Source organism: Gadus macrocephalus, chromosome 6, assembly GCF_031168955.1.
Source record: "Gadus macrocephalus chromosome 6, ASM3116895v1".
Taxonomy (NCBI): domain Eukaryota; kingdom Metazoa; phylum Chordata; class Actinopteri; order Gadiformes; family Gadidae; genus Gadus; species Gadus macrocephalus.
The window spans coordinates 23218897-23244574 of record NC_082387.1 but is presented as its reverse complement, the minus strand read 5'-3'; the positions used below and the strand labels follow the sequence as shown (position 1 = coordinate 23244574).

Here is a 25678-nt window from a genome sequence, read left to right as displayed (position 1 = left end):
ATAACTAACCAGACCTATATAACTAACCAGACGTTCATAACCAGACCTGAGAGAGAGCATATTGTAATAACTAACCTAGGTGAGACATACTGTAATAACTAACCTGGGTGGTAACATATGGTAATAACTAACCAGGCCTGGGTGGTAACCTACTGTAATAATAAACCTGGGTGTTAACATACTGTAATAACTAACCAGACCTGTGTGGTAACATACTGTAATAACTAACCAGACCTGTGTGGTAACATACTGTAATAACTAACCAGACCTGGGTGGTAACATACTGTAATAACTAACCATACCAGGGTCAGAACATACTGTAATAACTAACCAGACCTGGGTGGTGACATACTGTAATAACTAACCAGACCTGTGTGGTAACATACTGTAATAATTAACCAGACTTGGGTAAGAACATACTGTTTATATCGAAAGGCGGACACATGGGTGGACCATCGTTGGTTTAACGGCCAGTGGTAGAAAAACACAGACACAGATCTGTCAGCAAACAGGAGAACATGTCTGTTTGAGGGAGGAGATGTTTCACCACGTTGACTTCAACAGCCGCCTCGGGCTCCACTGAGTACCATGGTGCAGCCAGCGGTTGCTGTGCTAGTTGCCATGGAGATAGCAGTGGTTGAAGCTGATTCTATTTTGCAGAGTCGTCGTGGCATCCTTCCCAGAGATTCTGTTTTTATCCAAGAAAGTGTTGAAGCCATTTTCCCGGAACATCCCGCTTCGTAGTTTCTCCTCCGAGAACTGCCGCGACGTCCCGTTGAAGTGAGTCTAAACAGAGACACAACAATTAGACCGACCACGGTCAAAAGAGACACGTATTTAGCAATTATTCGCCGAAGGTCAAGGGGGCTATTCCCCACTATTCCCGGAGCCTGTGGTGAATAATTGTTTTAGTATACTACCCGTGATCACTCCAAGAATAAACAAGATAACACTTTATGCCGGGATTTATTTGTTTTTATTAGCGGTTTATTGGTTTGTATTAGCGTAACGAGACGACCGTCACGATATCCCGAGTTTGAGATCTCAGTCATGGGATATTGCCCGATATCCCGAGATAGCAAACCAATCAAATTGCGCCATCTTAGGAGGTTCACGTCTAGCATATGCTAATTCAATATATAGCATTTTTAAAAATATATACCGGTATATAAATATAAATGTAATATCAAAATGGAGGAAGATCTTTACATGGCTAAGACGTAATTAGTCGTAATGAACACAAGAAGCTATAGATAGTTAAAGAGGAGTCGCTCTGTAGCTGTGGATCATGCATATTCATGAGTGGCTCACAGGCATCTCGTGTACAGTGGGTCTCTTGCTCCCGTACACCTGGTTGGATGTCTGGTAGAGCGGATTGGAGCTCTTCTGGCTGGAAAAAAAAAACACAAAACAACTATTTTTATAATCTGGGCCTCAAAAAGAATTTTCTGTTTCATGAGACCTGAAGCGAAAAATGAACATGGACCTGGCACACTGCCACGAAGAGGAGCTATGCCCTCTCCATCCGCCTCTCTCCCTCTCACCCACCATCTCTCCCTCCCTCTCACCCACCATCTCTCCATCGCTCTCCCCCACCACCTCTCCCTCTCCATACCACTCTCCCTCTCACCCACCATCTCTCCATCTGTCTCTCTCTCCCTCTCACCCACTATCTCTCCATCTCTCCCTCCCTCTCACCCACCATCTCTCCATCTGTCTCTCTCTCCCTCTCACCCACCATCTCTCCATCTCTCCCTCCCTCTCACCCACTATCTCTCCATCTCGCCCTCCCTCTCACCCACTATCTCTCCCTCTCACCCACCATCTCTCCATCTCTCCCTCCCTCTCACCCACTATCTCTCCCTCTCACCCACTATCTCTCCATCTCTCCCTCCCTCTCACCCACCATCTCTCCATCTGTCTCTCTCTCCCTCTCACCCACTATCTCTCCATCTCTCCCTCCCTCTCACCCACCATCTCTCCATCTGTCTCTCTCTCCCTCTCACCCACCATCTCTCCATCTCTCCCTCCCTCTCACCCACTATCTCTCCATCTCTCCCTCCCTCTCACCCACTATCTCTCCCTCTCACCCACTATCTCTCCCTCTCACCCACTATCTCTCCCTCTCACCCACTATCTCTCCCTCTCACCCACCATCTCTCCATCTCACCCACTATCTCTCCCTCTCACCCACTATCTCTCCATCTCACCCATTCTTTCTCCTTATTTCCCACCATCTCGCAATCTTTCCTCACATCCTTCATCTCATCTCTCCACCTCACAATCACTCTTTCATCATCTCTCCATCAATCTCCCGTCCTCCCACACCATCTATCTCTCTGTATCACCATTTATATGTTGTCTCATACTATCTCTCTATCCAGCTCTATATGTCCTCATCAATCTCCAGCTATTCATCCATCACTCGGTCTATCTCTCCATGTGATCCCCTCTCCTGCTCTCTCCTCATGGACTGATTTTCATCTCATCTTCTCTTAGCTGTCATCCCTCCAGCTCATATCTAGAAATCTCTCTTATCTCAACATCACAAAATATATCCTTCCCTTCATCTCCCCATCTCTCTCTATCAAATCCCATCTCTCTTCATCCCACTCAAACTCATCGTACTTTGCAACATCATAGAGGAAGGCCGAGGATGTATCGGATTTACAGATGTTTAAATCAACGTCAGTACCTTAAGTCACTACTAAGGGGCGCTAGTAGTCCAGAGGAATAGGATACTCATATAATATAAACTCCCTACTCTCAACTACTCACACTTCATTCAGAGAACACATCGTACACGAATTATACTTCATGATGAAGATACAATCAATAGTTGATAAGTGCGTTACGACTTCGTTAAGTAACAGTTGAGTTTTATAGTGGGCCTGCCTACATTTAAACTAAACTCAACTAAAGGCAATGATTTTTGCATTACGAGAAGCTACTTTGGCTTTCTTTACTTTGACAACAGACGTCCTCCCAGCGTTCAGTAATGACCTTAGTAGTTCATGGCATAACATTAGTAGTGCATTGAAGACTTGACAGACAGAAACAGGTGTCATACCTGCCTGTTACCGTGGAAACAGTCAGAAACGGGTGTCAGACCTACCTGTAACCGTGGAAACAGTGGGGATTGTTGAACCGCTCTGGTAGATTGTCCGCCACTTTATAGACGTCGCTTGTCCTGACGACGGACTCTCGTTCTGGTTCAACGTTCATCGCGCTAACTGGTTGAGCTAACGTCAACCGTCTGGAGGTGTTTATCAACAGAACGGTTGCTATCAACAGAACGGTTGCTATGCTCACCAGTAACGCTGGCAACACTGGCAGCAGGCAGCGAGCTGCAGCCAGTGTTGCCATATTTGGCAGGAAATCTGGCTAAATCTGAATCGGAAACATTTCATACAGAGAGAATAAAAATAACTAGAAAATGCATTTCCTGCAGAAAATGCGGTGAGTGCTGTAGTACAAAGTGAGGTTGAAAATATTTTTTAATAAAGCCACATAGATTAAGACATAAAGAAACGTTAAATGGCTTAAATCAAGTAAAGGGATTTGAACAAAATTGCAAAAGTCTAAATGGAGTAAACATGCACACCATTTAAGAAAATGTAAATGGTTGGAAACAAATAAAGTGACAGCTGAATGAAAAGCGCAAAGCATTGCTGCAAATGCAGAAATGTAAAATTAATTTAACTGAAGAATCTGAAAGGTCAAATGTATTGCCCTGAACTGTCTGCGCGCGTGTGTGTGTGTGTGTGTGTGTGTGTGTGTGTGTGTGTGTGTGTGTGTGTGTGTGTGTGTGTGTGTGTGTGTGTGTGTGTGTGTTTAAGAGAATAGCGAGCCGGTGCATGATTAAAAGTAGCACAATAGAGCGGGGGAAACGGCCCATTCTGGCAACACTGCCTGAACGTCCACCAAAAGTAGCCCAATCCGGCGGGAAAACCCGCCCAATCTGGCAACACTGCTGAACGTCCTCACGCTCCGGACCACTCCGGACCGGTGTAACACCGAATTCTGCGACCCACCGAAAAGTGTGACCCCAGGGGGCGTCAACGTAAATCAATGTGACCAACTGAAAACGAAGCCGGTATGAAACTAAATCCGTTTCTCAATTCGCGTACTTGTGCGTGCTCGTGGACTCGTGAAACGTCAACAGTCGTTGCCCGAGCACTGTTCCAATTCGAAGTACGCATCAAGCGAGTACTGTCGTAAAACCCGGAAGTGTTCTTGATGCGTGCTCGATCTCGCCGTTTCACCGAGCATGCATCGGAGGTGGCTCGTGTGTACTTCTTGCAACCGCTATAAATCCCAGGATGCATTTCGCACTCGCAGCATTACGATGGCGGACAATAGAGTGGCGAAGTCACGCCCCTTCCGGTAGGGCTCATGGGACCTATAGAGTGGCGAAGTCACGCCCCTTCCGGTAGGGCTCATGGGACCTATGAGATCGAAAAATATGAATGGGTGTCAATGGAGAGAAAATAATTATTTTCTGGTCCCAGTCTTTATATGCCCTGGATTACACATATGTTGTTTGTGGATTTAAATGATAATTTTTCATGCAAAGAAAACTAAAAAAGTTCGTGAAGAAGTTTGATAATTTTAGGTTTTATGTGAGGCCGCTTTGTGAACTACAGCTCTTCGCTGCTCTCGACGCATATGATATACGTCACCACACCCGCCCTTGGAACTCGGCACAGAGATGGCGATCTCTCTGCCCCACTTCACCGCTTTTTCCAAGGGGAGGATAAAAGCATCGAAAGAGGTGAAAACCATTATAAGTCGGGGCACGTGCAGAGTTTCAGTTATGCCGATGGGAAGATTGTCGGTCTTCTCCACGCCAGTCGCAGGGAGCGTGACGTCACATACGAGCCGTGTAGTCTTTCTCGTTGTGTTTTCTCTACAGCCTTTATCTGAACAATTGCACAATAAACGGTCGAACTCTTTGCATGAAAAATGATCATTTAAATCCACAAACAACATATGTGTAATCCAGGGCATATAAAGACCGTCACCAGAAAATATTTATTTTCTCTCCATTGACACCCATTCATATTTTTCGATCTCATAGGTCCCATGAGCCCTACCGGAAGGGGCGTGACTTCGCCACTGGATATGGAGAAGACGCACAACTGTAGCTTAAGTTACTCTTAACTTATATATATATTTATATAATATATAATATAATAATAATATAAGATAATATATAAATATACATAAAGTCGTGTGTGTATAGCTTATACACATGACAGGACACGCATATCTTTTCAATTTTTATTCATTCAGAATATTTACATACTATTTGAGAATGAAAGAGGCTGGGATTTTGTTTTATATCATTTCTTTATATTGTTCAGTAGTATATGCCTAAATGAGGCCGTAGCACAGTTAACGGACGAGCAGAGGTGGTGACGTCATCGAGTCCGCTGCTGTTCCAATTGCAGGTACGTACTCGCGTGCTCGCAAGTCTGTGCTTGAAGTACGGACTTGCCAGTCATCGAGTCCGTAGTACGCGTGCTAGGAATTGAGAAACGGCCTAAAACTGTGATTCTGAATAAAGTTTAAATGATATCGAAATTCCGTTAGGAAGTTGTTGAAGATATACGTTCGTAGATTTGTTAAATGGTTTAAACGAAGGTAAATGGTTGGAAAATTATTGAGTTACGATGTCTTAACCCTGCGTTCACACCAAAAGATGTGAACGCAGTGCGGCGGCGGGCGCGTTCACGTATTTTGCGGCGCGTCAAATGCTGCTCGAGTTTAAATATTTCAACTTTTCGGCAGCAAACGCGTGATGACAGCCAATCAGCGTTCAACAGCGTTGCCACTGAGGCGTTGCCACTGAGTGACATGCCGTAACAGCCAATCAGTGTTACTCCCTTGGAGTGACCTAGAGTTCACTACCGTTACATTTATTTAGTAACTCGAAAATCAGCATTCTGTAGTGTAGTTGTGTTTACAGTTAAACTAAACTATGAGTATGCTAAAGGGCTAGAATAACAACCCCAAACAAAACCCAGTTGGGTGCCAGGCAGCACCAGCCTTCCAGGCTCCGAATGGTCTCATGAACCCATAAACGACGGGCATTCCGACGTCTCTCCCTCTTCCACAACAGGTAAAGACATGCAATGCTCGTAATGTCGGCCATGGTTGTGAATGAATTCAGAAGCACAGTGGGCAAAACTTGCCGTGCCGCGAAACTTCCTGCGCTGCAAAACTGCGGCGCAGCAAAAAACCTTTGCTGCGCCGCAAAACCTTTGCTGCGCCGCAAAACTTGATTTGCTGCACCGCAAAACTTCGGCGTCAACGCGTTCGGGCAGCAAATGCATCTTTTGGTGTGAACGCAGGGTAAGAAGTAGGAAGAAGTAGTGTCAGTAGACGTCTTGGTAGGACAGCTCCAGCGTCCTCCCATTGACTCCCATGTTAAAAAAAATAAAGTATTTTAAAAGTAGAATATCTTAAAAAGTATAAAATATTTAAAAAGCTTCTGAACATTTTAAAATTTGAATGGAGACTCTGGGTGAAAAATTGAGGAAGGAGATAGGTCCCAACATTTGTAGAATAATAAAGAGGAAAGAAAGAAAGAAAGAAAGAAAGAAAGAAAGAAAGAAAGAAAGAAAGAAAGAAAGAAAGAAAGAATGAATAACACTTATGAAGAACAATAGTTAAGCGCTGCATGCAGCACTCGCATAACAATAGTTGAGCGCTGCATGCAGCACTTACCTAATAATTTGAAAGTTTGAAAGGTTTATGCATTTTCTTAAAAAATACATGTATACATAATTCAACTAAATAGAGGTCCTGTAAAATGGAAATATCATTTTAATAGTTATTTATATGAATTGACCAGACAAATATTTGCAAGATCTAATTTCCCCAAGTACTTTAAGATATGAATATATTTATAATATAGTTCATGGTCAGCAACATCTATAAACAGTGTTTGAGAAATTCAGGGCACACAGTGGAGTCTGCCCCCATTCATAGTTATGGCCTACTTTCTACACAAACATCGATGAATTAAAGAAAAATACTGACTCCATTGTTGTTTAAAGTTTAGTTTAGTTGAAAATTGGAAACATCCACAAACTTCAAAAAAGCCCACTTCTACATACCAGTAAACAATGTAAAAAAATTAAAAATTAACAAATAAACAAGCAGTTTTTATATTTTACAATCCACCAAATTATAGCCATGAGCCTTCAAGTTGTCGATAGAATAACGTTTGACATTTCACTCGTGAATCAACAACATTGGATCCTATGGAATACACGGCTAATAGGAACATCATCTACTATGAGGAGACAGCTTCTCCAGCGCCCTTTTGAGGCCCTTGAACGTCTTTAAAGTTTTCAGATATTGACATCATGGTCTGTCTTTTCTCACCCTTCTCGGGACATTTCTCTGAAAGCATTAGCAGGTCCAAAGGGTAAAACATTTCTATAGCAGCCATCTTGCATTCACTGTAGGCCTTTCTACTTTGATTAAGCTTGACATTAACAATACATTGGAGTAAATACATTTCAAAAGTAACACATTAATACTGCTGTTTCACTTTGCCACGGCTCTATTTTACACTACGACAGACTCCGGATCCATGTTGGATCTGGTGGACAAGGTAGAGGATCCATGTTGCATCTGCTTCACGTAGGATCCCTAATTGATCTGTCTAACGTTAGATATGATCCATCCGTTGAATGGGTTTAACATGGGATAGGCGCCATTTTGGATCTGTTAAACATGGCAGAAGAGTCTTGCTGACCCAGAGTTTCTTAACATTGCTAGTTTTGACCTTTGAGATGTTCCGTATTCTCTCACTAATAGTAAACAAATAGCAAGGCTCAGTGACACTCGGACAGACGGACAGGTAGACAATCAGGTAGACAGGACGGGTGCGTTCAAAGGCATAAAGGAAAGTAGGACGGTTGACAATTGTACTGTAACCAAGGAGACAATCACTATGGAAACAACCCAAATTAATTATGCCGAAGAGGGGAAAATGTAGACCTAAAGTTGCAAGGCAGCAGTATACCTCTACTTTGCATGTGATGTAGTGGTTACCGTGGTAACACACACCGGCAATGACATTGCTATGGAAACACATTTTTCGTCTCCCCTGAAAATATGTAATATCCTCGCCTCCGGCCTCCTTTGAGATCCGTCTCGGAAAGAGAGGAGCGATTCCTCTGGTTTCTTCGGGGCTCGTGTGGTTGCAGGAACAACAAGTCCTTTATGTTTGTCTGAATTCGACATCCAAACATTTGGCAATCTGCGTAAGGAATTCTTGAAACAATGTGTGTATTAATGTCAATGAAACTTTTTTTTTTTTACCAGAACTCCTCCATTCTCTCATTCTTTACGAATCACTTCCTGTTGTGGTTAAGTCATCCTCTCTCCACAGCTCCGCCTACTGGTCACTACCAGTCTAGCACTAGACTAGCCGACTAGCCTGCTCGAAGCCTACAAAATAAACACACAGACAGGCGGCCAGACAGGCAGGGCAGACAGGCAGAGAGAGACACACACACAGACAGACACAGAGACAGGCAGGAAGAACAGCGAGATGGAGTAAAGAGAGAAGGCCGACATACATTGAGGGACAGAACGACAAAAAAGGGGGGGAGGGGGCAAGCAAAGAGAGAAACAGGCGACGTAGAGATACATGCATAAATTCATAACAACAGAGAGACAGACAGGTGAATTGAAAGGGTTGGAAGGTAGACAGCATTAGGGCAAGATTACAAGCAAACAGAGAGAGAGAGAGAGAGAGAGAGAGAGAGAGAGAGAGAGAGAGAGAGAGAGAGAGAGAGAGAGAGAGAGAGAGAGAGAGAGAGAGAGAGAGAGGACAGAGAGAGAGAGAGAGAGAGAGTGAGAGGGACAGAGAGAGAGAGAGAGGGGTAAATAAAGTGAAGAAATAAGACAGACAAACAGACAGACAGACAAACAGACAGGCAGGTTAGAAGAGGCAGGCTCAGACAAAAGGTAACATTTCAGCCAATTGAAGCAGCAATTTCCTCCCAGTCTCAAGGTCCTACTGCCCCATAACTCATTAACAACCCTGTGCCTCAGTCAATGCATATACTACTTTAAATGGTTGAAAAAACTGTTTCAGTTTTCAATGCAACATTGACTAAATCATCTTTGACCAATCAAATTGGTCACATATGGATAATGACCCTAACCCTTTCCAACCTAATGTAGACGACACAACCCTGCTGGGAACAAGGTAGGAACTTAGTGGTCATTACTAAAGTCTGAATATAAACGACTGTAAACATGTTACTAGCTAATGGAGGTCATACAAATGAACCTCTGCAGATTAGTAAATTAGTTAATGGAAGGTAGTCTAGAAAAAAAACACTGTAAAAACTAGAATGTTAGTAGTCAGTTTAAGGTCTTCTGAATAGAGCATTGTAAACCAGCAGGTTAGTAAAGTAAGGTAGTCAGGATAAACCATTAGGTTAGTAGTTTTGTTTCAGGCTTTGTTATGGTAAGTAGGACATAATATAGGAGTTTGAAACCTGAGGAAAGATGGAGGAGGAGACCTTTGGCTTTGTGACCTCACCTTCCCAGGGGGTTGTGTGTGTGTGTGTGTGTGTGTGTGTGTGTGTGTGTGTGTGTGTGTGTGTGTGTGTGTGTGTGTGTGTGTGCCTAACAAAGATATACAGTACATGTTGCCATAGATTTAGACACTGAGCAGACATTGTTTCGACCAGACATGCACTACAATAAATCTATTTTCTACATATATACAGTATATTCTATGTATATACAGTATATATAGGCCTATACATGAACCTATAGGCAAGCAGAGAAGAATGCAGCTCTAGAGCACATAGACAGGCAAAGCCACAAAGAGAGGTAAAAAAGAGTAATTGATTGATAGATTTTATAGAGCTTTAAATATAGTATGCATAGACTAGCCCCCAGATATAGAATTAATATCCACAAAACTACCTGAGGAGTAGGCCAATCCGAACACACGCACACATGCACACACACACACACATAATTGAATGTACAAACAGCAGCGATGAGTGTTTCCATTCACACTGAAAGACACACAGACACAGACACACACACACACACACACACACACAGACACACACACACACACACACACACACACACACACACACACACACACACACCCACAGCGTTAAGAACACTGTGTTGACATTCAGAGGTGCTGGTTAAACGGCCGAGAGTCAGCTAGTTTTGAATGACATCTTGTGGAGGTCAGAGGTCAACGAGTGGCCAGTACCACTCCACAGGCCGGTTGTCTAAAAGGTTGCGCATTTTCAATTAGGAACTTGTTTTCTCGTTCAAACGGCCTTCAGAAGGCCAGGGTTCATCTTGAGGACTGAGGGTCCACTTGTTTCATACAGGCAAAATCATGGAGCTCACCGTTGCTATGGCGATCATGGCATTACGACCCCCCCCCCCCTGTGAGTTGTGTTTAATAAATTATGTGTGTGTGGTGTGTGTGTGTGTGTGTTCTGTTGACCCGTGCTGGTGGTGGCAGCTGCGGCTGTGGTGTGGTGCGGTGTTCAGGGAGTGTAGGTTAGATGTAAGTCATGGCACCTTTAGCGTTGCTATCCAGGAAGACTTTAATGTAGGAGGTGGGCACATATCCCTCCTCGTCCTGGTCCCGCCTCACTCGGGTCCAGCCGTCCCCCTTGTCCTCCTCCACCACCGACAGTAGCTCGCCCTCCACCATGGAGATGGTGCCCTCGTTCTGACCTGCGTCACACAAACACGTCCCGGTCAAGTGGTCGAGTGTCGGTAATTGAGTTCACATTGTCAACTTGATTCTTCAACCGAGTCGATTCGACTTGCATCAGCCTTGATCACACATCGTCTCTAAGTGCTTCAAGACTAACTATTATTAATTATGTAACACCCCTTAACCCCCTAAACCCTTTAACCGATACATTTCAGAGGAAATGAACCGATGAAAATAAAGGAAAAAGGGCCTTAAATATCAAGAAAGTAACCTTGAGGAGTAACACAGAGACAGAGACCCTTCCTTCCAGGAAAGGTTTGGAGTGCCATCCCACAATGCTAAGCTACAAGCGCTAGCATCCGCTGCAGTGTTAGGGGAGGCAGCAGCGTGTCTGGGGGGGGGGGGTCTGGCATCTGTGACAGAGAAGTACCTTGGAAGGGGTAGAGGGCCTTGCAGGTGCCTATACTGGGCAAGGGCTCATCTTCGTCAAAGTCATCGTCAAACTCTGAACTGCGAGACTTCAAATGGAGCTCCGCGGTGTTGTCCTCTGTGTAGCTGCCGTCGGGACTAGAAACACAACGCAACACGCAACACAGAACAACGGATGAGAAGACATGATGCAGGCAGACAGGGACAATATTTCCGGAGTTCGAAGTCTCACAATATAATTCAACACAGAGCTGCGGGAATCCTCTGGTCGGATGGCAACCGGGGTTGCCAGGTTAAATGCAAAAACCATGGATCTACAAATTCCTTAACTTTTCATTTAATATTACAGCCCATTTTTGTTTACAGAAGGCTGGACAGCTGAGTGAAGAATCAGACAGCTGGTGCTCATACGGTCAGTACTCTATTGTAGAGCTAGTGAAATGGTGTTGGAAAGCTAGCAAAGACATAAATAGATAATGAACAGAGTAGATGGCTGTGGAGGGACATGCCTCTCTCGGCTGGAAGGACCCTGGTGGTTGAGGTTCTCCAGGTGACCCAGGCTGCTGCTGCCTGGCGTTGTGGCCTGGGACTCAAACCCACAACCTCCACTCTGACGCCTGCCGCCGTGATCTACCAGCCTGCTCTCCGTCTCCTGCAACCAACCCTGTGAGGGGACACAAAAACACAAACACACACACACACACACGCCAACACACACACACACACCCCAACACACACACACACTCACACACACACACACCCCAACACACACACAAACCCATAAAAACAGACATTCAGTAAAAGTAGATGACTGAAGTTGTGATAATATCTGCAGGTCATGTCCAGACCTGATGTCTGTGCAGCTCCTTCTGCAGGCGGTCCAGCCTCTGACTGGCTTCCTCGATCTGGGAGTCCAGGCTGCTGGCGTCGCCCATCTCAGGGCTCCTCTGGTACACCTCCCGCAGCTTAGCCAGAGCATCTCTGCAACACGCACAAACACACAAACGAAAGGCTGTGGTAACAGTGGTTTAATGATGGGGTTGAGAAGTGGTTTAAAAGGACATGATCTAAAACATCAAAAACCGAAGCATACATAGCAACATAACAAATGCCCTTTCAGGAAAATGTCAAAAGTATGTAAACATAGATCTTAAAGTCGTCAGTAATAAACTGATTGTAGGGGTGTGGTTTGTATCCACGCCTACCCCTTCGCCATAACTTGAGTAACTGGTGCAAGTTAGGTGGTCACTCATTGCCTAGTACGTAGCCAAGAGAGATACTAGGCTCCACCCATTAATTTGTCGTGAGGAATTAGATAGACTGAGATTAAAGGAGAATTTCACCGGCAGAGAAATGAATCTGTATTGAAAGTGGGTCATATATTTAGTCGAATAGTAACATAAATTTAAATTTTTGTGCCTCCTTGACCGAGAAAAGGCAGACAGTGACTTTTTGGCGCTTGCGGATTGAAGACGACAACTCCCACAATGACAATCAGCGTTCACTCAGTGAGGGACGTAACATAACAGTCAATCAGCGTTCACTGCAGTCCAGCGTGAACAGCAGCATGGAGGGGAAGTGATTGTTGCCATTTGCACTCCGTTTCTCCCGGAGCTCTATATCTAAATATTATAATATTATTTAATATATAGGTATCTAATCTATGTAATATAATATAATATATAATATCACAGCCAAAAGCTGTGTGCACCTCCGGATGATATTATGAACTAAAGACTGCGTTGGGTTCTTGGACGTCTCTGGTACTTCCACATGTAAAGACTTGTAGTGGGGGTTATCTCGGAGTCCTTCACAGGTTCGGGTAGGCTACCCGATGGGTGACCCGCACAATTTGGAAGAAACAGGGGAAAAATAATGTACTGTGTCGGACACAGGTGCTGGTCAGGTCGGACGCCTGAGCAGCGCGGGTCGGTCGCGGGTATTGTGATTTAGGGCGAGACGAGACTTCTCCGGTGCTGGATATGTTATTCAGGAGCAGAGGAGTCAATTATAACCGTCAACGGTGGATGATGTGCTTTTTTTTGCACAGCAATCTAAAGCACCACGCCAAACACCACATAGGGCTCTATCTTGCATCCGGCGCAATTGACTTAATCACTGGCGCATGTGTCGTTGCTAGTTTGCAACTGGCGCAGAGTGTTATTTTCCCTCCTGCGCCACGCGTCGGTAAATTAGGGAATGATCTTGCGCTCCCCAAGGGGCGGCTCGGCGAAAGGAGGAGGCGTGTTCTGGCGCAAACGTTCCCTGGTGCTATTTTGACGTTTCAGAAACCACTTGCGCCACAAACCAGGAGATACCTGGTTTAAAGTCAGTGGCGCGTTGTTCAGATACTATTTTAAGGGCGCATGCATAATGTTGCTTGTGCACCTCGCGCATACACTTTGCTTCTCTCATCTACCTAGCCACACATTCTTGGTAAATTATTTGGGATACAGCTGATACAGCGGTAATAAGTTGTACTTTTAAATCAATGCATCTGCAAACACCGTACAGCAAACGCATCTTTTCTTGACACAGACATCGTGTCCATGCCCATAACTTTTAGGATTGATGAGTATTTGATCGTGAGAAAACATTGTTTTACCGCGAGTGAGTGTTAATGTGCGTGTGAATGTGTAACACACACACGCGTGCAGGCGTGCGCGTGTGCGTCCATCTGTTTAAACACACGCAAACTAAACACGTAACGCATAATACAGTCCATGGCAATGTATATTAACGGGGGGACACATGCATATTAGGAACACAAGTCGATAACGATAATGCATCCAATACTTATAAGAAACGATGTTTATAATGTATTGGTTGGCGCTTCTCACTTGCGTTTCAGACCGTTAAAATAGGGCCCATAGTGTTATACCCCGGTGTTCCATCTAATGTGTCGAATTTTCCTTCGGGTGCGGGTCGGGCATCGGTATCTATTGATATCGTGTCCGGTCGGCTGCGGAATGTAATTCTCGGGCGGGTGCGGGATTGCAAAATAAGACCCGTGTATTGATTCTCGGCCACGGTGGAGAAGGAATTGGGGGAAGGAATGTTGGCTTTGACTCTCTGAAGTCCAGATTGAACTGCAAATTCAGATTGATGTGAGACGTCGGAGAACCCGACGCAGTCGTTTATTCATAATATCATCTCAAACGACTGCTTTGGGTTCTCCGATGTCTCTGGTTCTTCCACTTCCACATCAGTCTGAAGAAGACCAAGAACCATGACATGGAGGAGAAAGGGATTGTTGCCCGCGATTGTCTCCCGCCGGAGCCCCTCTGCCCGCTGTCCGCTGTCCGCTGCCACGAGGCACCACCAACAAGGGACGGTGGTGCCTCGCTGAGGCCCCCTGGAGGCGCACACAGCTTTGGGCCGTGATATTATGTATAATATTATTATAGATGTCTATATATTATCTTATACAACGGGGGGCCTAAATCCAGCGATCTGATTGGTTCCTAACTGTTGTATAATGAGCGTATACATAACTGCTATGACGCCCGATCATTTTGTGAAAGTATCACTCCGCGCCTTGAAGTGGAAACCGTTACAACCGTTCTCTCGGAGGGACGCTAAAGTGTGTTGCATAGCGACCGTCGTGCATTTTGAAGGCAGCCAGGAGGGACTACTTTTTGGTAGTCTTTAATAAAACGGCTACATTGACTTTCTTGGTTTCTTTTTAAAAGTAGTGTGTCTATGACTTTCGTTTCGCCATAACAGTAACCGTTGTATAAAAGCAATAGATCACTTCAGTCAGTGGCATGTGCTCATTATACCACTGTGAAGGGGGTCGCCGGCCCTCCGCTGCGCGTCGGGGCCGGACAACGCCCCTTAACAGTGGTATAATGAGCACATACCACAGCCTGGCGGGATCTATTGCTTCATTATATCATTTAGATGTAGCGCTCAAGGTCTCCCGCCGGAGCTCCCGGAGTATTCTAGAATATATTGTAGAACACGGCCAAAAGCTGTGTGCGCCGGATGACATTATGAACAAACGACTGCGTCTCTGGTACAACATCATTGCTTCTTTAGCGCTCGTGTGATCTACCGGTCACACCGGGTCAGACGATAACGTCTAAACTCCAGACCGTAGCGCAAATTCAAACCTGTGTACTCTCTATACCGTTTATAGCCCACCCACTGGCACTGATCTGTGATAGGTCTGTAGCGTCAGTGGGTCCCACCCCCTAGCCGGGTTTGAAAACGAGGAGTGCTTGTAGTTTCTTAAACCCCCCCCCCCCCCCCCCCCCTCTTACACTTCCTGCTTTAAATGACACAATGATCATAATTTTGCGTAATTTAAAGCAGGAAATGTTAGAGGTAGATACGCATTTCTCCCGTCTCAGGGGAAAATTATGGAATGATGCAGGACCATTCAAAAATATGACTGGGTTTCTAACGATACAAAGCTTAATGCAAATGGGTGAAGTTTCCCTTTAAGTAAGATTGCATTTGATTTCATGGAAAATCAATTTGTGATGCTTCAAAATAGTGATGTTTTTTCACGCCTTGATAACACTTAAAAAAAAACGTTATAACTAGAAGTAAATGATGGATTTCTGTTAACCATCCGGAGTGGTGGGCAGGGGGATGGATCTCTCAGGTACCTCTGTTCTCTCTCTCTCTGGACCTCCACACCGATGCTGCTGATCCTGTTCTGAAGTTTCTTACGCCTCTGTTCTGCAGGGAGGTGACTGAAGTCTTCTGAGCCAGAGCCCTTCAGATAAACAACACGAAAACACACACACAAACACACACGCACAAAGATATATGTATTTTATTAATTCCAGATAGAAATTGACAGAGGCACTGTCTTATATAACAATAAAAATACCAGACAGGGAAATCCCTACTTACCAGTTTGAGTGACAGCTGCAGGCATGAAAGGAAAGTTTAAAAAAGTTAAAATCCGGAACATAAAAAATTATATGCATAATATTGTGTTGAGCCTCTTTCATTAATTTGCAAGTGTTTTAAATTTGTAGGTTTACTGTTTTATTGTGTGGATATTGAACGTTATGTTTTCTTTTGTCTGTTCGTTCTTTTGTCTGCTACGAGCAGGGCAAGTTGGGAGAGGATTTTGTCACATTATCGTGTCGATATGCAATACTTCTAATGGCATCATCCCAAAAAGGATAAGGAGGCAAACAACTGGCTGCATGGACTGAGAAAACATTGTTCTTTGCATGGCCATCTCACATCATGCGGGCACGATGTGAAGGGAGAGAGCGTGAGTAAACACTGAGAACCAAGACGCTCACCCCTCTCTTCAGGCTGCGAAGACACTGTTTTCGGGTTCTGGAGCCGGAGCTCATGAGGTCGTTGAGTCGCTGCGTGATTGGTTCCCGGGCGGAAGTAGGCGGGGACTGTGGGCTGCTGGTTTCGCCCCCTGGGGATGGGGAGGTGGGTGGGGGAGGTGGTGGCTGATGTGGGGAGGAGAGAAGGCTCATCAGCTGAAGGGAAGAGGGGTGTGTGTTAAAGGAAGAAAGGGGCGAGACGAGAGAGAGAGAGAGCGAGAGAGAGAGAGAGAGAGAGAGAGAGAGAGAGAGACACACAGAGCGGGAGAGAGAGAGAGAGAGAGAGAGAGAGAGAGAGAGAGAGAGAGAGAGAGAGAGAGAGAGACATAGAGCGAGAGAGAGACGTAGGTATGTAGATCGAGCGAGAGGGAGAGAAAGAAAGAGAGAGCGAGAGCACAAGAGTGAGAAAGAGAGGGAGTGAGACCGAGTGAGAGCCAGAGAGTGGAAAAAACGAAGTGGGTGTGGAAGAGGAGGAACAAGAGCGAAGAAGACAGAGGGCAAGTTAAGAGAAAACAGAGAGATGGAGAGGACAGGTCAACAGCAGCGACAGCCAACAGAGACTCATGATCCATCCAGGATCCATCCATCATCACTTGACGTTTCTCCCGCCTCTACCTTGTTCTTGCGGATGAAGGGCCAGAGTCTTCCTCGGCTGTTGCGCCTTGTGTGTCTCTGCTCGGCTCGGTTGTCAAGGTAACTGGACTCGGAGATGCTTCGCCTCATGGGGGCGCTGTGGTCCTCAAACTCCACGTCTCCCGGAGGCTCGAAGCCCGTCTTGAACACCTCCACCACCTGCTGGCTGTCCTGGGACACACAGACAGACGGACACAGTGTTAGAACCGATGACCTGCTGGCTCTCCTGGCACACAGACGGACGGACAGACACAGTTTTACACACAGACAGACAGACAAACAGACAGACAGACACAGTGTTAGAGCCAATGACCTGCTGGCTGACACACAGACAGACAGACAAACAGACAGACGGTCAGAGTGTAAGAACCAATGACCTGCTGGCTGACACACAGTCACACAGACACACACAGCGTTAGAGCTAATGGCCTGCTGGCTGGCTGGCAGACAGACACACAGACAGACACAGAACCAATGACCTGCTGGCGGTCCTGGTACAAACACACAGACACAGGCCGAGTGTTAGACCAATGACCTGTAGATCATAAACTCATAGACACAGTTGGTGGCTCAGGGAGGATCGGGATCCCTGAGACAGGAGCCCACGGCTTCTGGCCAGCTCGCTCTCTGTTGTTGATTTTTTAAAGGGGACATATCATACCACCAGGTGTGAGGGTGTTTAGCCATTACAAGCGGGTTTGAAAATGTGCAGCATTGTGACATTACAGGTGGGCGTGTCCACCTAGATGTGTGCTGGATAGATCAGTCTACCAGCCTACCCAGTGGACTGCAGCAAACGCTGCTCATCTATCCGTCCCACATCTAGGTGGCCACGCCCACCTGTGATGTCACAATGCTGCACATTTTGTGAAAACGGCTTTTAATGGCTAATCACACTCACACCTGGTGGTATGATATGTCACCGTTAAGACGTTTTTTTTTTTAAAAGCAGCTTCATTATCGGAACCCAAACATTTCCCTACGGGAGCAGCCGTGCTATTCGCTATGTCACATGGATGGTCATCCAAGTCCCGATTACAAGAGGACGTTGATTGGCTCGGGGAAAACTGAAGCAGCCGGCTCCAGCTCCTGAACCCCAGAGTTGTTCCTCAAAGTGGGGTCTGGAAGCAGGCAGGCGTGTGTGTGTGTGTGTGTGTGTGTGTGTGTGTGTGTGCGCGCGCTTCTGGGTCAGGGTAGAGGAGCAGGAGCCTGGACTCACCACCCGGGACTGGATGCTCTCCGCAGCGTGCGTCATCCCATCCAGACATCTGCTGATGATGGGCAACACCTTATGCTCCACCTCCGCAAGCGAGCGCATTGACTCCCCAAGTCGGTCTATCCTCCTCTCCTCCATGTCTTGGATACGCTGCACAGGCCAGACACATGCAAATACAATTAAGGCATTTAGCAGACGCTTTTATCCAAAGCGACTTACATCGGTTAATACACACATTGACACACCGACGGCAGAGTCAACCACGCAAGGCGACAGCCAGCTCGTCAGGAGCAGTTAGGTTAAGTGTCTTGCTTAGGGACACATCAACACTCGGAGGAGCTGGGGATCGAACTAGCAACCTTTCAGTTACAAGTCAACTGCTCTACCTCCTGAGCTAAGCCGACCCACACACGCATGCACACGCATGCACACACACGCACGCACACGCACACACACACACACACACACACACACACACACACACACACAAACACACACATACACACACACATACGCACACATATACGCAGGCACACACACGGACACAAAAGATATATATTCAGCGTGGGGTGCTGCTAGTGGTGTATAAGTTGTACTAGTAGTAGTATTTACCTGGTATATAACTGGTACCTGTGTGTGGTAGTGTGGGTACTAGAAAGATTTACCAGGAATGAAACTGTTACCAGTGGGTGAAAGGATTTAACTTGTACCACTAGTGGTACTCATATATATCTGGTATATAAGAGTGGGTGAAAGGTAATGATACTTACAATAGTATCCTGGTATATGATTGGTACCAGGGCGTGGTAGGGCTGTACTAGTAGTATAGGTATTAGCAGTAGTATACAGTATACCTGGTATATAACTGGTACCAGGTTGTGGTGGCGCTGTACTAGTAATACTGGTATCCGCAGTAGTATATACCTGGTATATAACTGGTACCAGTGTGTGGTAGTGCTGTTGCTGGTCCTGGTTGAACTGCTTCAGGCTGGTCGTGTAGTCTTGCTTGGAGTCCTCAGCCGCCTGCTGCTTCTGCTGAGCTGTCTGACGAGCCTGAAGCATGGCGCGCGCGCACACACACACACACACACACACACACACACACACACACACACACACACACACACACACACACACACACACACACACACACACACACACACAAATACACACACACATACACACACACTAAAATACAATTGAAATGATTCTTTATCTGTATTGTTGCTACTAAAATGCACTTTCTCTGGTGGTCCAAGGACACCTGGTTGTGAAGCACTTTAACATGTGTTATGTAAAGTAGAAGTTTCAACCTACCTTTAGGGAACATCGCTGTGAGATAAAGAGAGAGACAGATCGCGTTAAACACTGACACACACTTATATATAATATATATATATATACACATATATATATGGATTAGATGGGTTACCAATATGTCATCTATCCACCTGTTTAGCTAACTATCTATCTAACCAACTAATCAACTAGGTTTCTGCCGGAAAAAAACATTTTGAAGAAAAGTTTGACGCCAGCGGTCCTATGGGACCAATAGGGATCGCCAAACCCCGGACCAGTGACATCGTCCAGCTTTTCTAATGCTCATGGAAGTGGATGTGGCAGACTGTGATTTTCCACAACACGTGTATGAAGCTGTACTCTCTTCTAGTCACAGAACAGGCGGCCTGACGTTTGTCCTTCTCTGGGTACAGACGCCAACTTCCGATCTGGGGGATTCTGGTTTGTATACCCTGCAGTGGCTGCCTGCACAGCCATCTGTCTGCCTCTCTCCCTTGGCCTGTCGGCCTGTCTGTCTATCTGCCTGTCTGTCTGTCTGTCTGTCTGTCTGTCTGTCTGTCTGTTTGTCTGCTTCTCTCCCGGTCTGTCTGTCTGTCTGTCTGTTTGTCTGCTTCTCTCCCGGTCTGTCTGCCTGTCTGTCTGCCTGCCTGTCTGCCAGTCTGTCTATACCTTTTCTCCATCTGCTTTGCTGTTGTCCGTATCAATCCTGTCAAAGTTCTGCTGGGCGCGCTCCGCCTCTTTACAGTCCCGCTCGAACCGTCGTTTACTCTGAACACAACCACAGCATTCAGACGGAGCGGGTTAGTCGTTAGTTCACAGTTCACAGTATTATTAACACCCACATAACACTTAGGCATTGGTTAAAATCACAACATTACATGAGGCGTTATTAATAAGGAAGACAAAACATGACATTTGTCGTTATTTAACACCAGAATTATGTTGTTAGACGAGTTAATAGTCAAGTAAACAAATACAGCGGCTAGATTATGAATTAATTAAAGCTTACGACCGTGTCGTGAGCTTTAATGCTACCTTTGGTAGCATAGGTGTTGACACCTGCAGTCTCAAAACCACTTCAGGTTTCTAAGTGTAACCAGCAGGTTTAACCACCTGCTGGTTAAAGCAGCGTGTTTCATGTCAGGGGTCATGACGATCACCCACCGACTCCAGCTGTTTCCACGAGTTCTCGATGTGTTGCTGGGCTCGCCGCCCATCTTGGAAATGCTGTAAAAACAAATAACATCAGTATCCACAATATCAGTTCTGGTGTCAATCAGCTATATTAGACACTGGGACGATATTGGTCCACTATGCTGGTGAGTGACCAGAGATAAGGTAATATAGTAATATTTACTTAACGCATATCACGACTAGCATCTGCAGGTTTGTGCTGTCGGCCACTGGTCACTACTTCAAAATGTATCAACTGAGCTGGTCAAAGTAGAGATAAGATTTCTGTAGTTGTACTTTCAGTGTTTACTACTGAACAGCTCATAATAATGACAGAAACACATTAGCAGTTGGACTTCAACTGGTGTCTGTGATTAAGTTGTTTTTCATTAAATGGGTTTTGTGAGCCTGTGTTTACACGCACGCATGCACCCACACACATGCACACAAACACACACAGACACACACACACACACACACATACAAGTGTGAGCACACGCATGCAAATACACACACACACACACACACACATACACGTCGTACACACAACGATAATCCCACGCACACCATCACACACACACTTCCCCCTCTTTAATTCAGGCCACTGACTGCAAACAAAAGAATGTTTGCGTCTTTGTGTGTGTGTGTGTGTGTGTGTGTGTGTGTGTGTGTGTGTGTGTGTGTGTGTGTGTGTGTGTGTGTGTGTGTGTGTGTGTGTGTGTGTGTGTGTGTGTGTGTGTTTAGTGACCTGAAACAATGTTCTAGTTGGACTAGAAGTAGAGTAGTGATTAAGACTGTTTCTATGTGTATCCGCCATAGATAGTATGTGTCAAATTATTCTGTTGAAATTCGGCTCTTTCTGAATCTGTGTGTGTGTGTGTGTGTGTGTGTGTGTGTGATTTTGTGAGTGTGTCTTGTGTGGTAGCATGTGTGGTAGCGTTTGTGATAGTGTGTAATCAGTGTTTAAATTATAAATTTGTTAATATATATAGCTATTTTAACAGTTTTTTCACAGACCCTTGTTCTGTAAATGTTATACTTCTTTTAACATGCACATGTGTGTTGTCTTGTGTTGTCTCCCATGTCTCAATGCAGTGTTACCATAAAGCCAATGCTAAGTCATTCCATTGAACTGAAAGGAACACCCATCAAGCCTGTATAGGAGCACACCCATGCACGCAGGCCCATGTGTGCGTGTCTTACTGATTTCCTCTCGGTCTTCAGGTCCTGCGTGTAGCGCACCAGCTCGCTGACGATGTAGGCGTGCAGGTTCTGGGCCAGCGCCTCGCGGTGGCTGGCGTAGTCGTTGAGCTCCCTCAGCGTGGACCCGAACGAGCGGCACCAGGAATACCTGCAGGGAGCCACTCCGTCACTGCCACGCCCCGCCCCTCACCCCACCAACCCCAGTCAGCTCGTTGGGTCCTCTGGGGCCGGAGGGCTCCTAGCCCCCCCCCCAAGAGCCTGAAGGCCTTGTATTGTTGGGGGGCCAGAGCCTTCTGCAGCATCGACCCCCCCCCATATATCTCAGAGACTTTAGCAGCCTCGCCTCGACGTACTCCTGCTCATTCTCTGGTCCTCTGTCCGCTCTGTCGGTCTGTCTGTTTAGTGTGCTTAAAAGGATTTGGAAATGGATTTTTGTCTTTTATTTCTCCTTCTCTGTAAAGCGTCCTCGAGTGTGAGGAAAGCGACATATAAACACAACCCTAATCATGCTAGAGCTCTATGTACAACATCCTGCACACCGGTGATAATATCATAGCAGGTTGTGACTGGCTTTTATCACATTAGTTATTCAGGACTAAATGACTATGGACTGTGAATGTTCAGTAAGTTGAGTTTTTACAATATTTTGCGCAATGATTTTTAGTGGTGGCAAAGAGGGATTGGAACCCAGAACCTTTGAGTTGGAATAGCATTAGCAGTGAGTGAACGCTCACCGGACAAGACATGAATCTCTGTGTCGCGTATAGAAATACACATAGGAAGGTTAGATTTTAGAGTCTTGTTCTGTGTTTCATAAAATGGGTTTAGAGCCACGCTGGAAGTCATAGTCAATACAGTGAGCGCTCCCTCTGAAGACAACGCTTGCCAAGTTGTAGACTGTGGGCGGGCGGCGTGGCCAGCGAGCGAACCCCTTGGGCAGAAGCATCAGAGCGGCCAACAGGGCTGAGAGAAATGGCCGACTGACCTGCTCTCTTCTTCTTCCTTGCAGTTCTTCTTGGCTTGATACTTCTTAGAAAGATTCCTACCGAGAGAGAGATAGAGAGAGAGAGAGAGAGAGAGCGAGAGAGAGAGAGAGAGAGAGAGAGAGAGAGAGAGAGAGCATGAGCATGAGCTCCACATACCATAATAACAGATCTATTTGCCTTTCCTGATTTCTACAGTGGGCGAATAGAGACACAAACAGAAACAGAGCTGGGGGTAAACTACATTTCCCTGCCAAAGACAAGCACAATGCGTTGTCATGGAGATACACTGCCATTCGATCATGTTAATTCAGATTACTTTATCCAAACTGATGTTGCATTTTCTGTAGTTCCCTGTTCCTTCTGTACAGGGAACTACAAGTGGCTTCAAAGGATGCCACTGGCCTCTCATGTTTACACAACCACAGTTCTGACATCCGTGGTGTTTTTGCCTGACCACCAAAAGGGTGGTCTATTGTCCTTAACCTCAAACCGTACCACAAGTAAAGACTTTAGCTTACAGTGTAATTACAGTACAGTACTGTAGTAACAAGCAATTCTACAAGCTAACACCCGGCACTTCAAATGGGGTAACGTTGTGGAGCAGAGCCTAACACTTGTGCCCTAGTGTGCAACTCAAACCTTCACCGCTTCCTAAGGGGCACAGCTAACCCTCACCACACTGGAAAGTTACATGCTGCTCTGTCTCTACCCTAATACATGTGAAGCACATGTCGGGGCATGTGGTTACGTTGGTTATTACATGGTACTTTAATGTGTAATTGCACTGCAACAGGACTATAATGCAGACCTGAGGTGTAACCAAAAAATCGAATGCAAGTACGTTCCAGGAAATTGTGAAAACTGCATTATGGTGTTTAAAGGGGCGGCAAACGCATGGTGTATCACATAGGGTCTCATGGATGGGCCTGGGTCAGGCGTGGCGTTGGAGTTCACCTCAACGGTTGTTGTTTGCTCCTACCTGATTTGTTTGGCGTAGCTGAGTTCAATATCGGCCCTTTCCTTCACAAACTTGGTGTAGCGCTCCAGGAAATCAATGCCCCAACTGGTGTGTTTCTCCAGGTTCTCAAACTGGTCCTTAAACAGCAACACAGGGAGAACAAATGAGCGTCCCTCATGAAACACGAGCAACACAACGTGCTAATATATCCTTTAGGGACACACCACCAGAGACACTGAGCCATTTAGATTATAATCACAGCAGGTTGCTATTTTCTAAATCTCCTTCTTTTTAATATATGTATATATTATATATTTTTTACATTATTTACTTCCAATGCACCATAAAATGGCCATCTCTAGCTCCACCTCTCTTTACGTCCCGCAGGTTAATCATAGAAGACTGCAGGGATTAAGTCGTTCGTTGTCAGATTATAAAGCAGGCTATTATGCAAATGAAATACCATTCCATTAAATCCATCCCCCATCCCTTCTATCCATACACAAATTACAGAGAGAGAGACAGACAGAGAGCCATACAACAAAAGACAGTCCTATACCTAATCTATGCATCATGCCATTTAATGACATAGCCTGCTGTCTGCGTGAGTGTATAGTATTCAAAAGCACATTCGACCAATTCATACGATTGTTCTGGGGGTAAAATGCAGTAGGCTATGCGGTTTATTCCAGCGGTTCATCCTGGACGCAGCTGTTGGTCTCAGCCGCACCGGGACGTTCTCCTGCAGGCTGCCTCTGCGCGCCGCCCATATTGGAGCCATCATGGCAGAGAGGTGCGATAGCGGCCGTCTGCCGTGTTGCTATGGCAGGTGCACGCCAGCACGCGCACGTCTGGATGCGGCCAGCAGGACTGACTAATACTTGCGCAAAGAAATGAAACATGCACGCGTTCAAACAATGCATCGTTAGCCACCCAAGCGTTAATTCCACACGAGCAGCGGTTGCATCGTAGAACAACGAGCCCTGCGAGGGGGGAGTGGGGTGGGGGGCAGGCCTTGACCGCTAGACGGAGGCTGCTCGGTATAGCGGTGGGGCTGCTGCAGCGGCAGAAGCACATCACGGGACGGACAACCTACCCACAGCTCGGTCCCCCAGCTGCAGCTCACGGCTCCGGGGCGCCTCGTACCGGTGGCTGTCCTGCGGGTCGTCGACTGCATGGTGTCCATCCTGGGATCTGAATCGATGATGAAATGACTCCGCGTGAGCTGCTCTCTGCAGCCCGCGTCCTCTTTGAGCGAGTGCATGCTGATCTGTCTCGCGCCGATTCGCCGGGGCTCGCGGTTGTTCTGTATACGCAATACGCGCCCGGTGACACAGCCACGGGACGTGGTCGCGCGCCTCCCCGGAGAACACTCTGCCGGTGGCCTCTCTGCGCGCTTCTGTGCGTGTCGTGTGCGTGCGTGTGTGTGGGTGGGGCGGGGTTGGAAGGAGGGCAGTATAGATATAATGGACATTAACGACCTCCGTGGTCAGCGAAATTGAAATTCTAAGAGTAGGTGGTGCAGGTACAAATATTCATCACAGGAAACATTTAAGGAGGAATCGTGATAACACAGATAGAACGAAGAATTGCATTGCGGGATGGTGGGAGTTGTAGTTTATTGATGGAGTTAGTCTCTTAGGTGGGGTACTAGGCCTATTAGAGTAGGCTACTGTACAAAAAGGCAAAATATTTGTATCAAATCTAAGATATGTAATCAGATTACTCATGTTATTTAGG

General features: G+C 46.0%; 2 protein-coding genes across 5 annotated transcripts; both read right to left on the bottom strand.

Annotated features, from left to right (window-relative positions):
- Positions 1-409: 409 nt before the first annotated feature.
- On the bottom strand, positions 410-3344 carry pierce1 (piercer of microtubule wall 1). The gene is made up of 3 exons (XM_060055119.1): positions 3116-3344; positions 1312-1390; positions 410-786 (listed from the first exon to the last, which is right to left on the bottom strand). Exons 1-3 carry the CDS (start codon positions 3223-3225, stop codon positions 613-615), a joined length of 363 nt encoding a protein of 120 aa, XP_059911102.1. The 5' UTR covers positions 3226-3344; the 3' UTR covers positions 410-612.
- Positions 3345-7051: 3707 nt separating this feature from the next.
- LOC132460089 (formin-binding protein 1-like) lies at positions 7052-25338 on the bottom strand. Of its 4 annotated transcripts, none has more exons than XM_060055116.1 (18): positions 25035-25338; positions 23960-24075; positions 22980-23036; positions 21995-22142; positions 20783-20845; positions 20288-20386; positions 19637-19651; positions 19244-19372; positions 18323-18469; positions 17086-17274; positions 16435-16626; positions 16031-16045; positions 15781-15890; positions 12013-12145; positions 11674-11828; positions 11166-11302; positions 10594-10752; positions 7052-10061 (listed from the first exon to the last, which is right to left on the bottom strand). In XM_060055116.1, exons 1-18 carry the CDS (start codon positions 25200-25202, stop codon positions 10057-10059), a joined length of 2037 nt encoding a protein of 678 aa, XP_059911099.1. In that variant the 5' UTR covers positions 25203-25338; the 3' UTR covers positions 7052-10056. The 4 variants fall into 4 exon arrangements, with proteins under 4 accessions (XP_059911099.1, XP_059911098.1, XP_059911100.1 ...); XM_060055115.1 differs by having other exon boundaries at positions 7052-8469; XM_060055117.1 differs by having other exon boundaries at positions 7052-8469; positions 16435-16596.
- Positions 25339-25678: the final 340 nt, after the last annotated feature.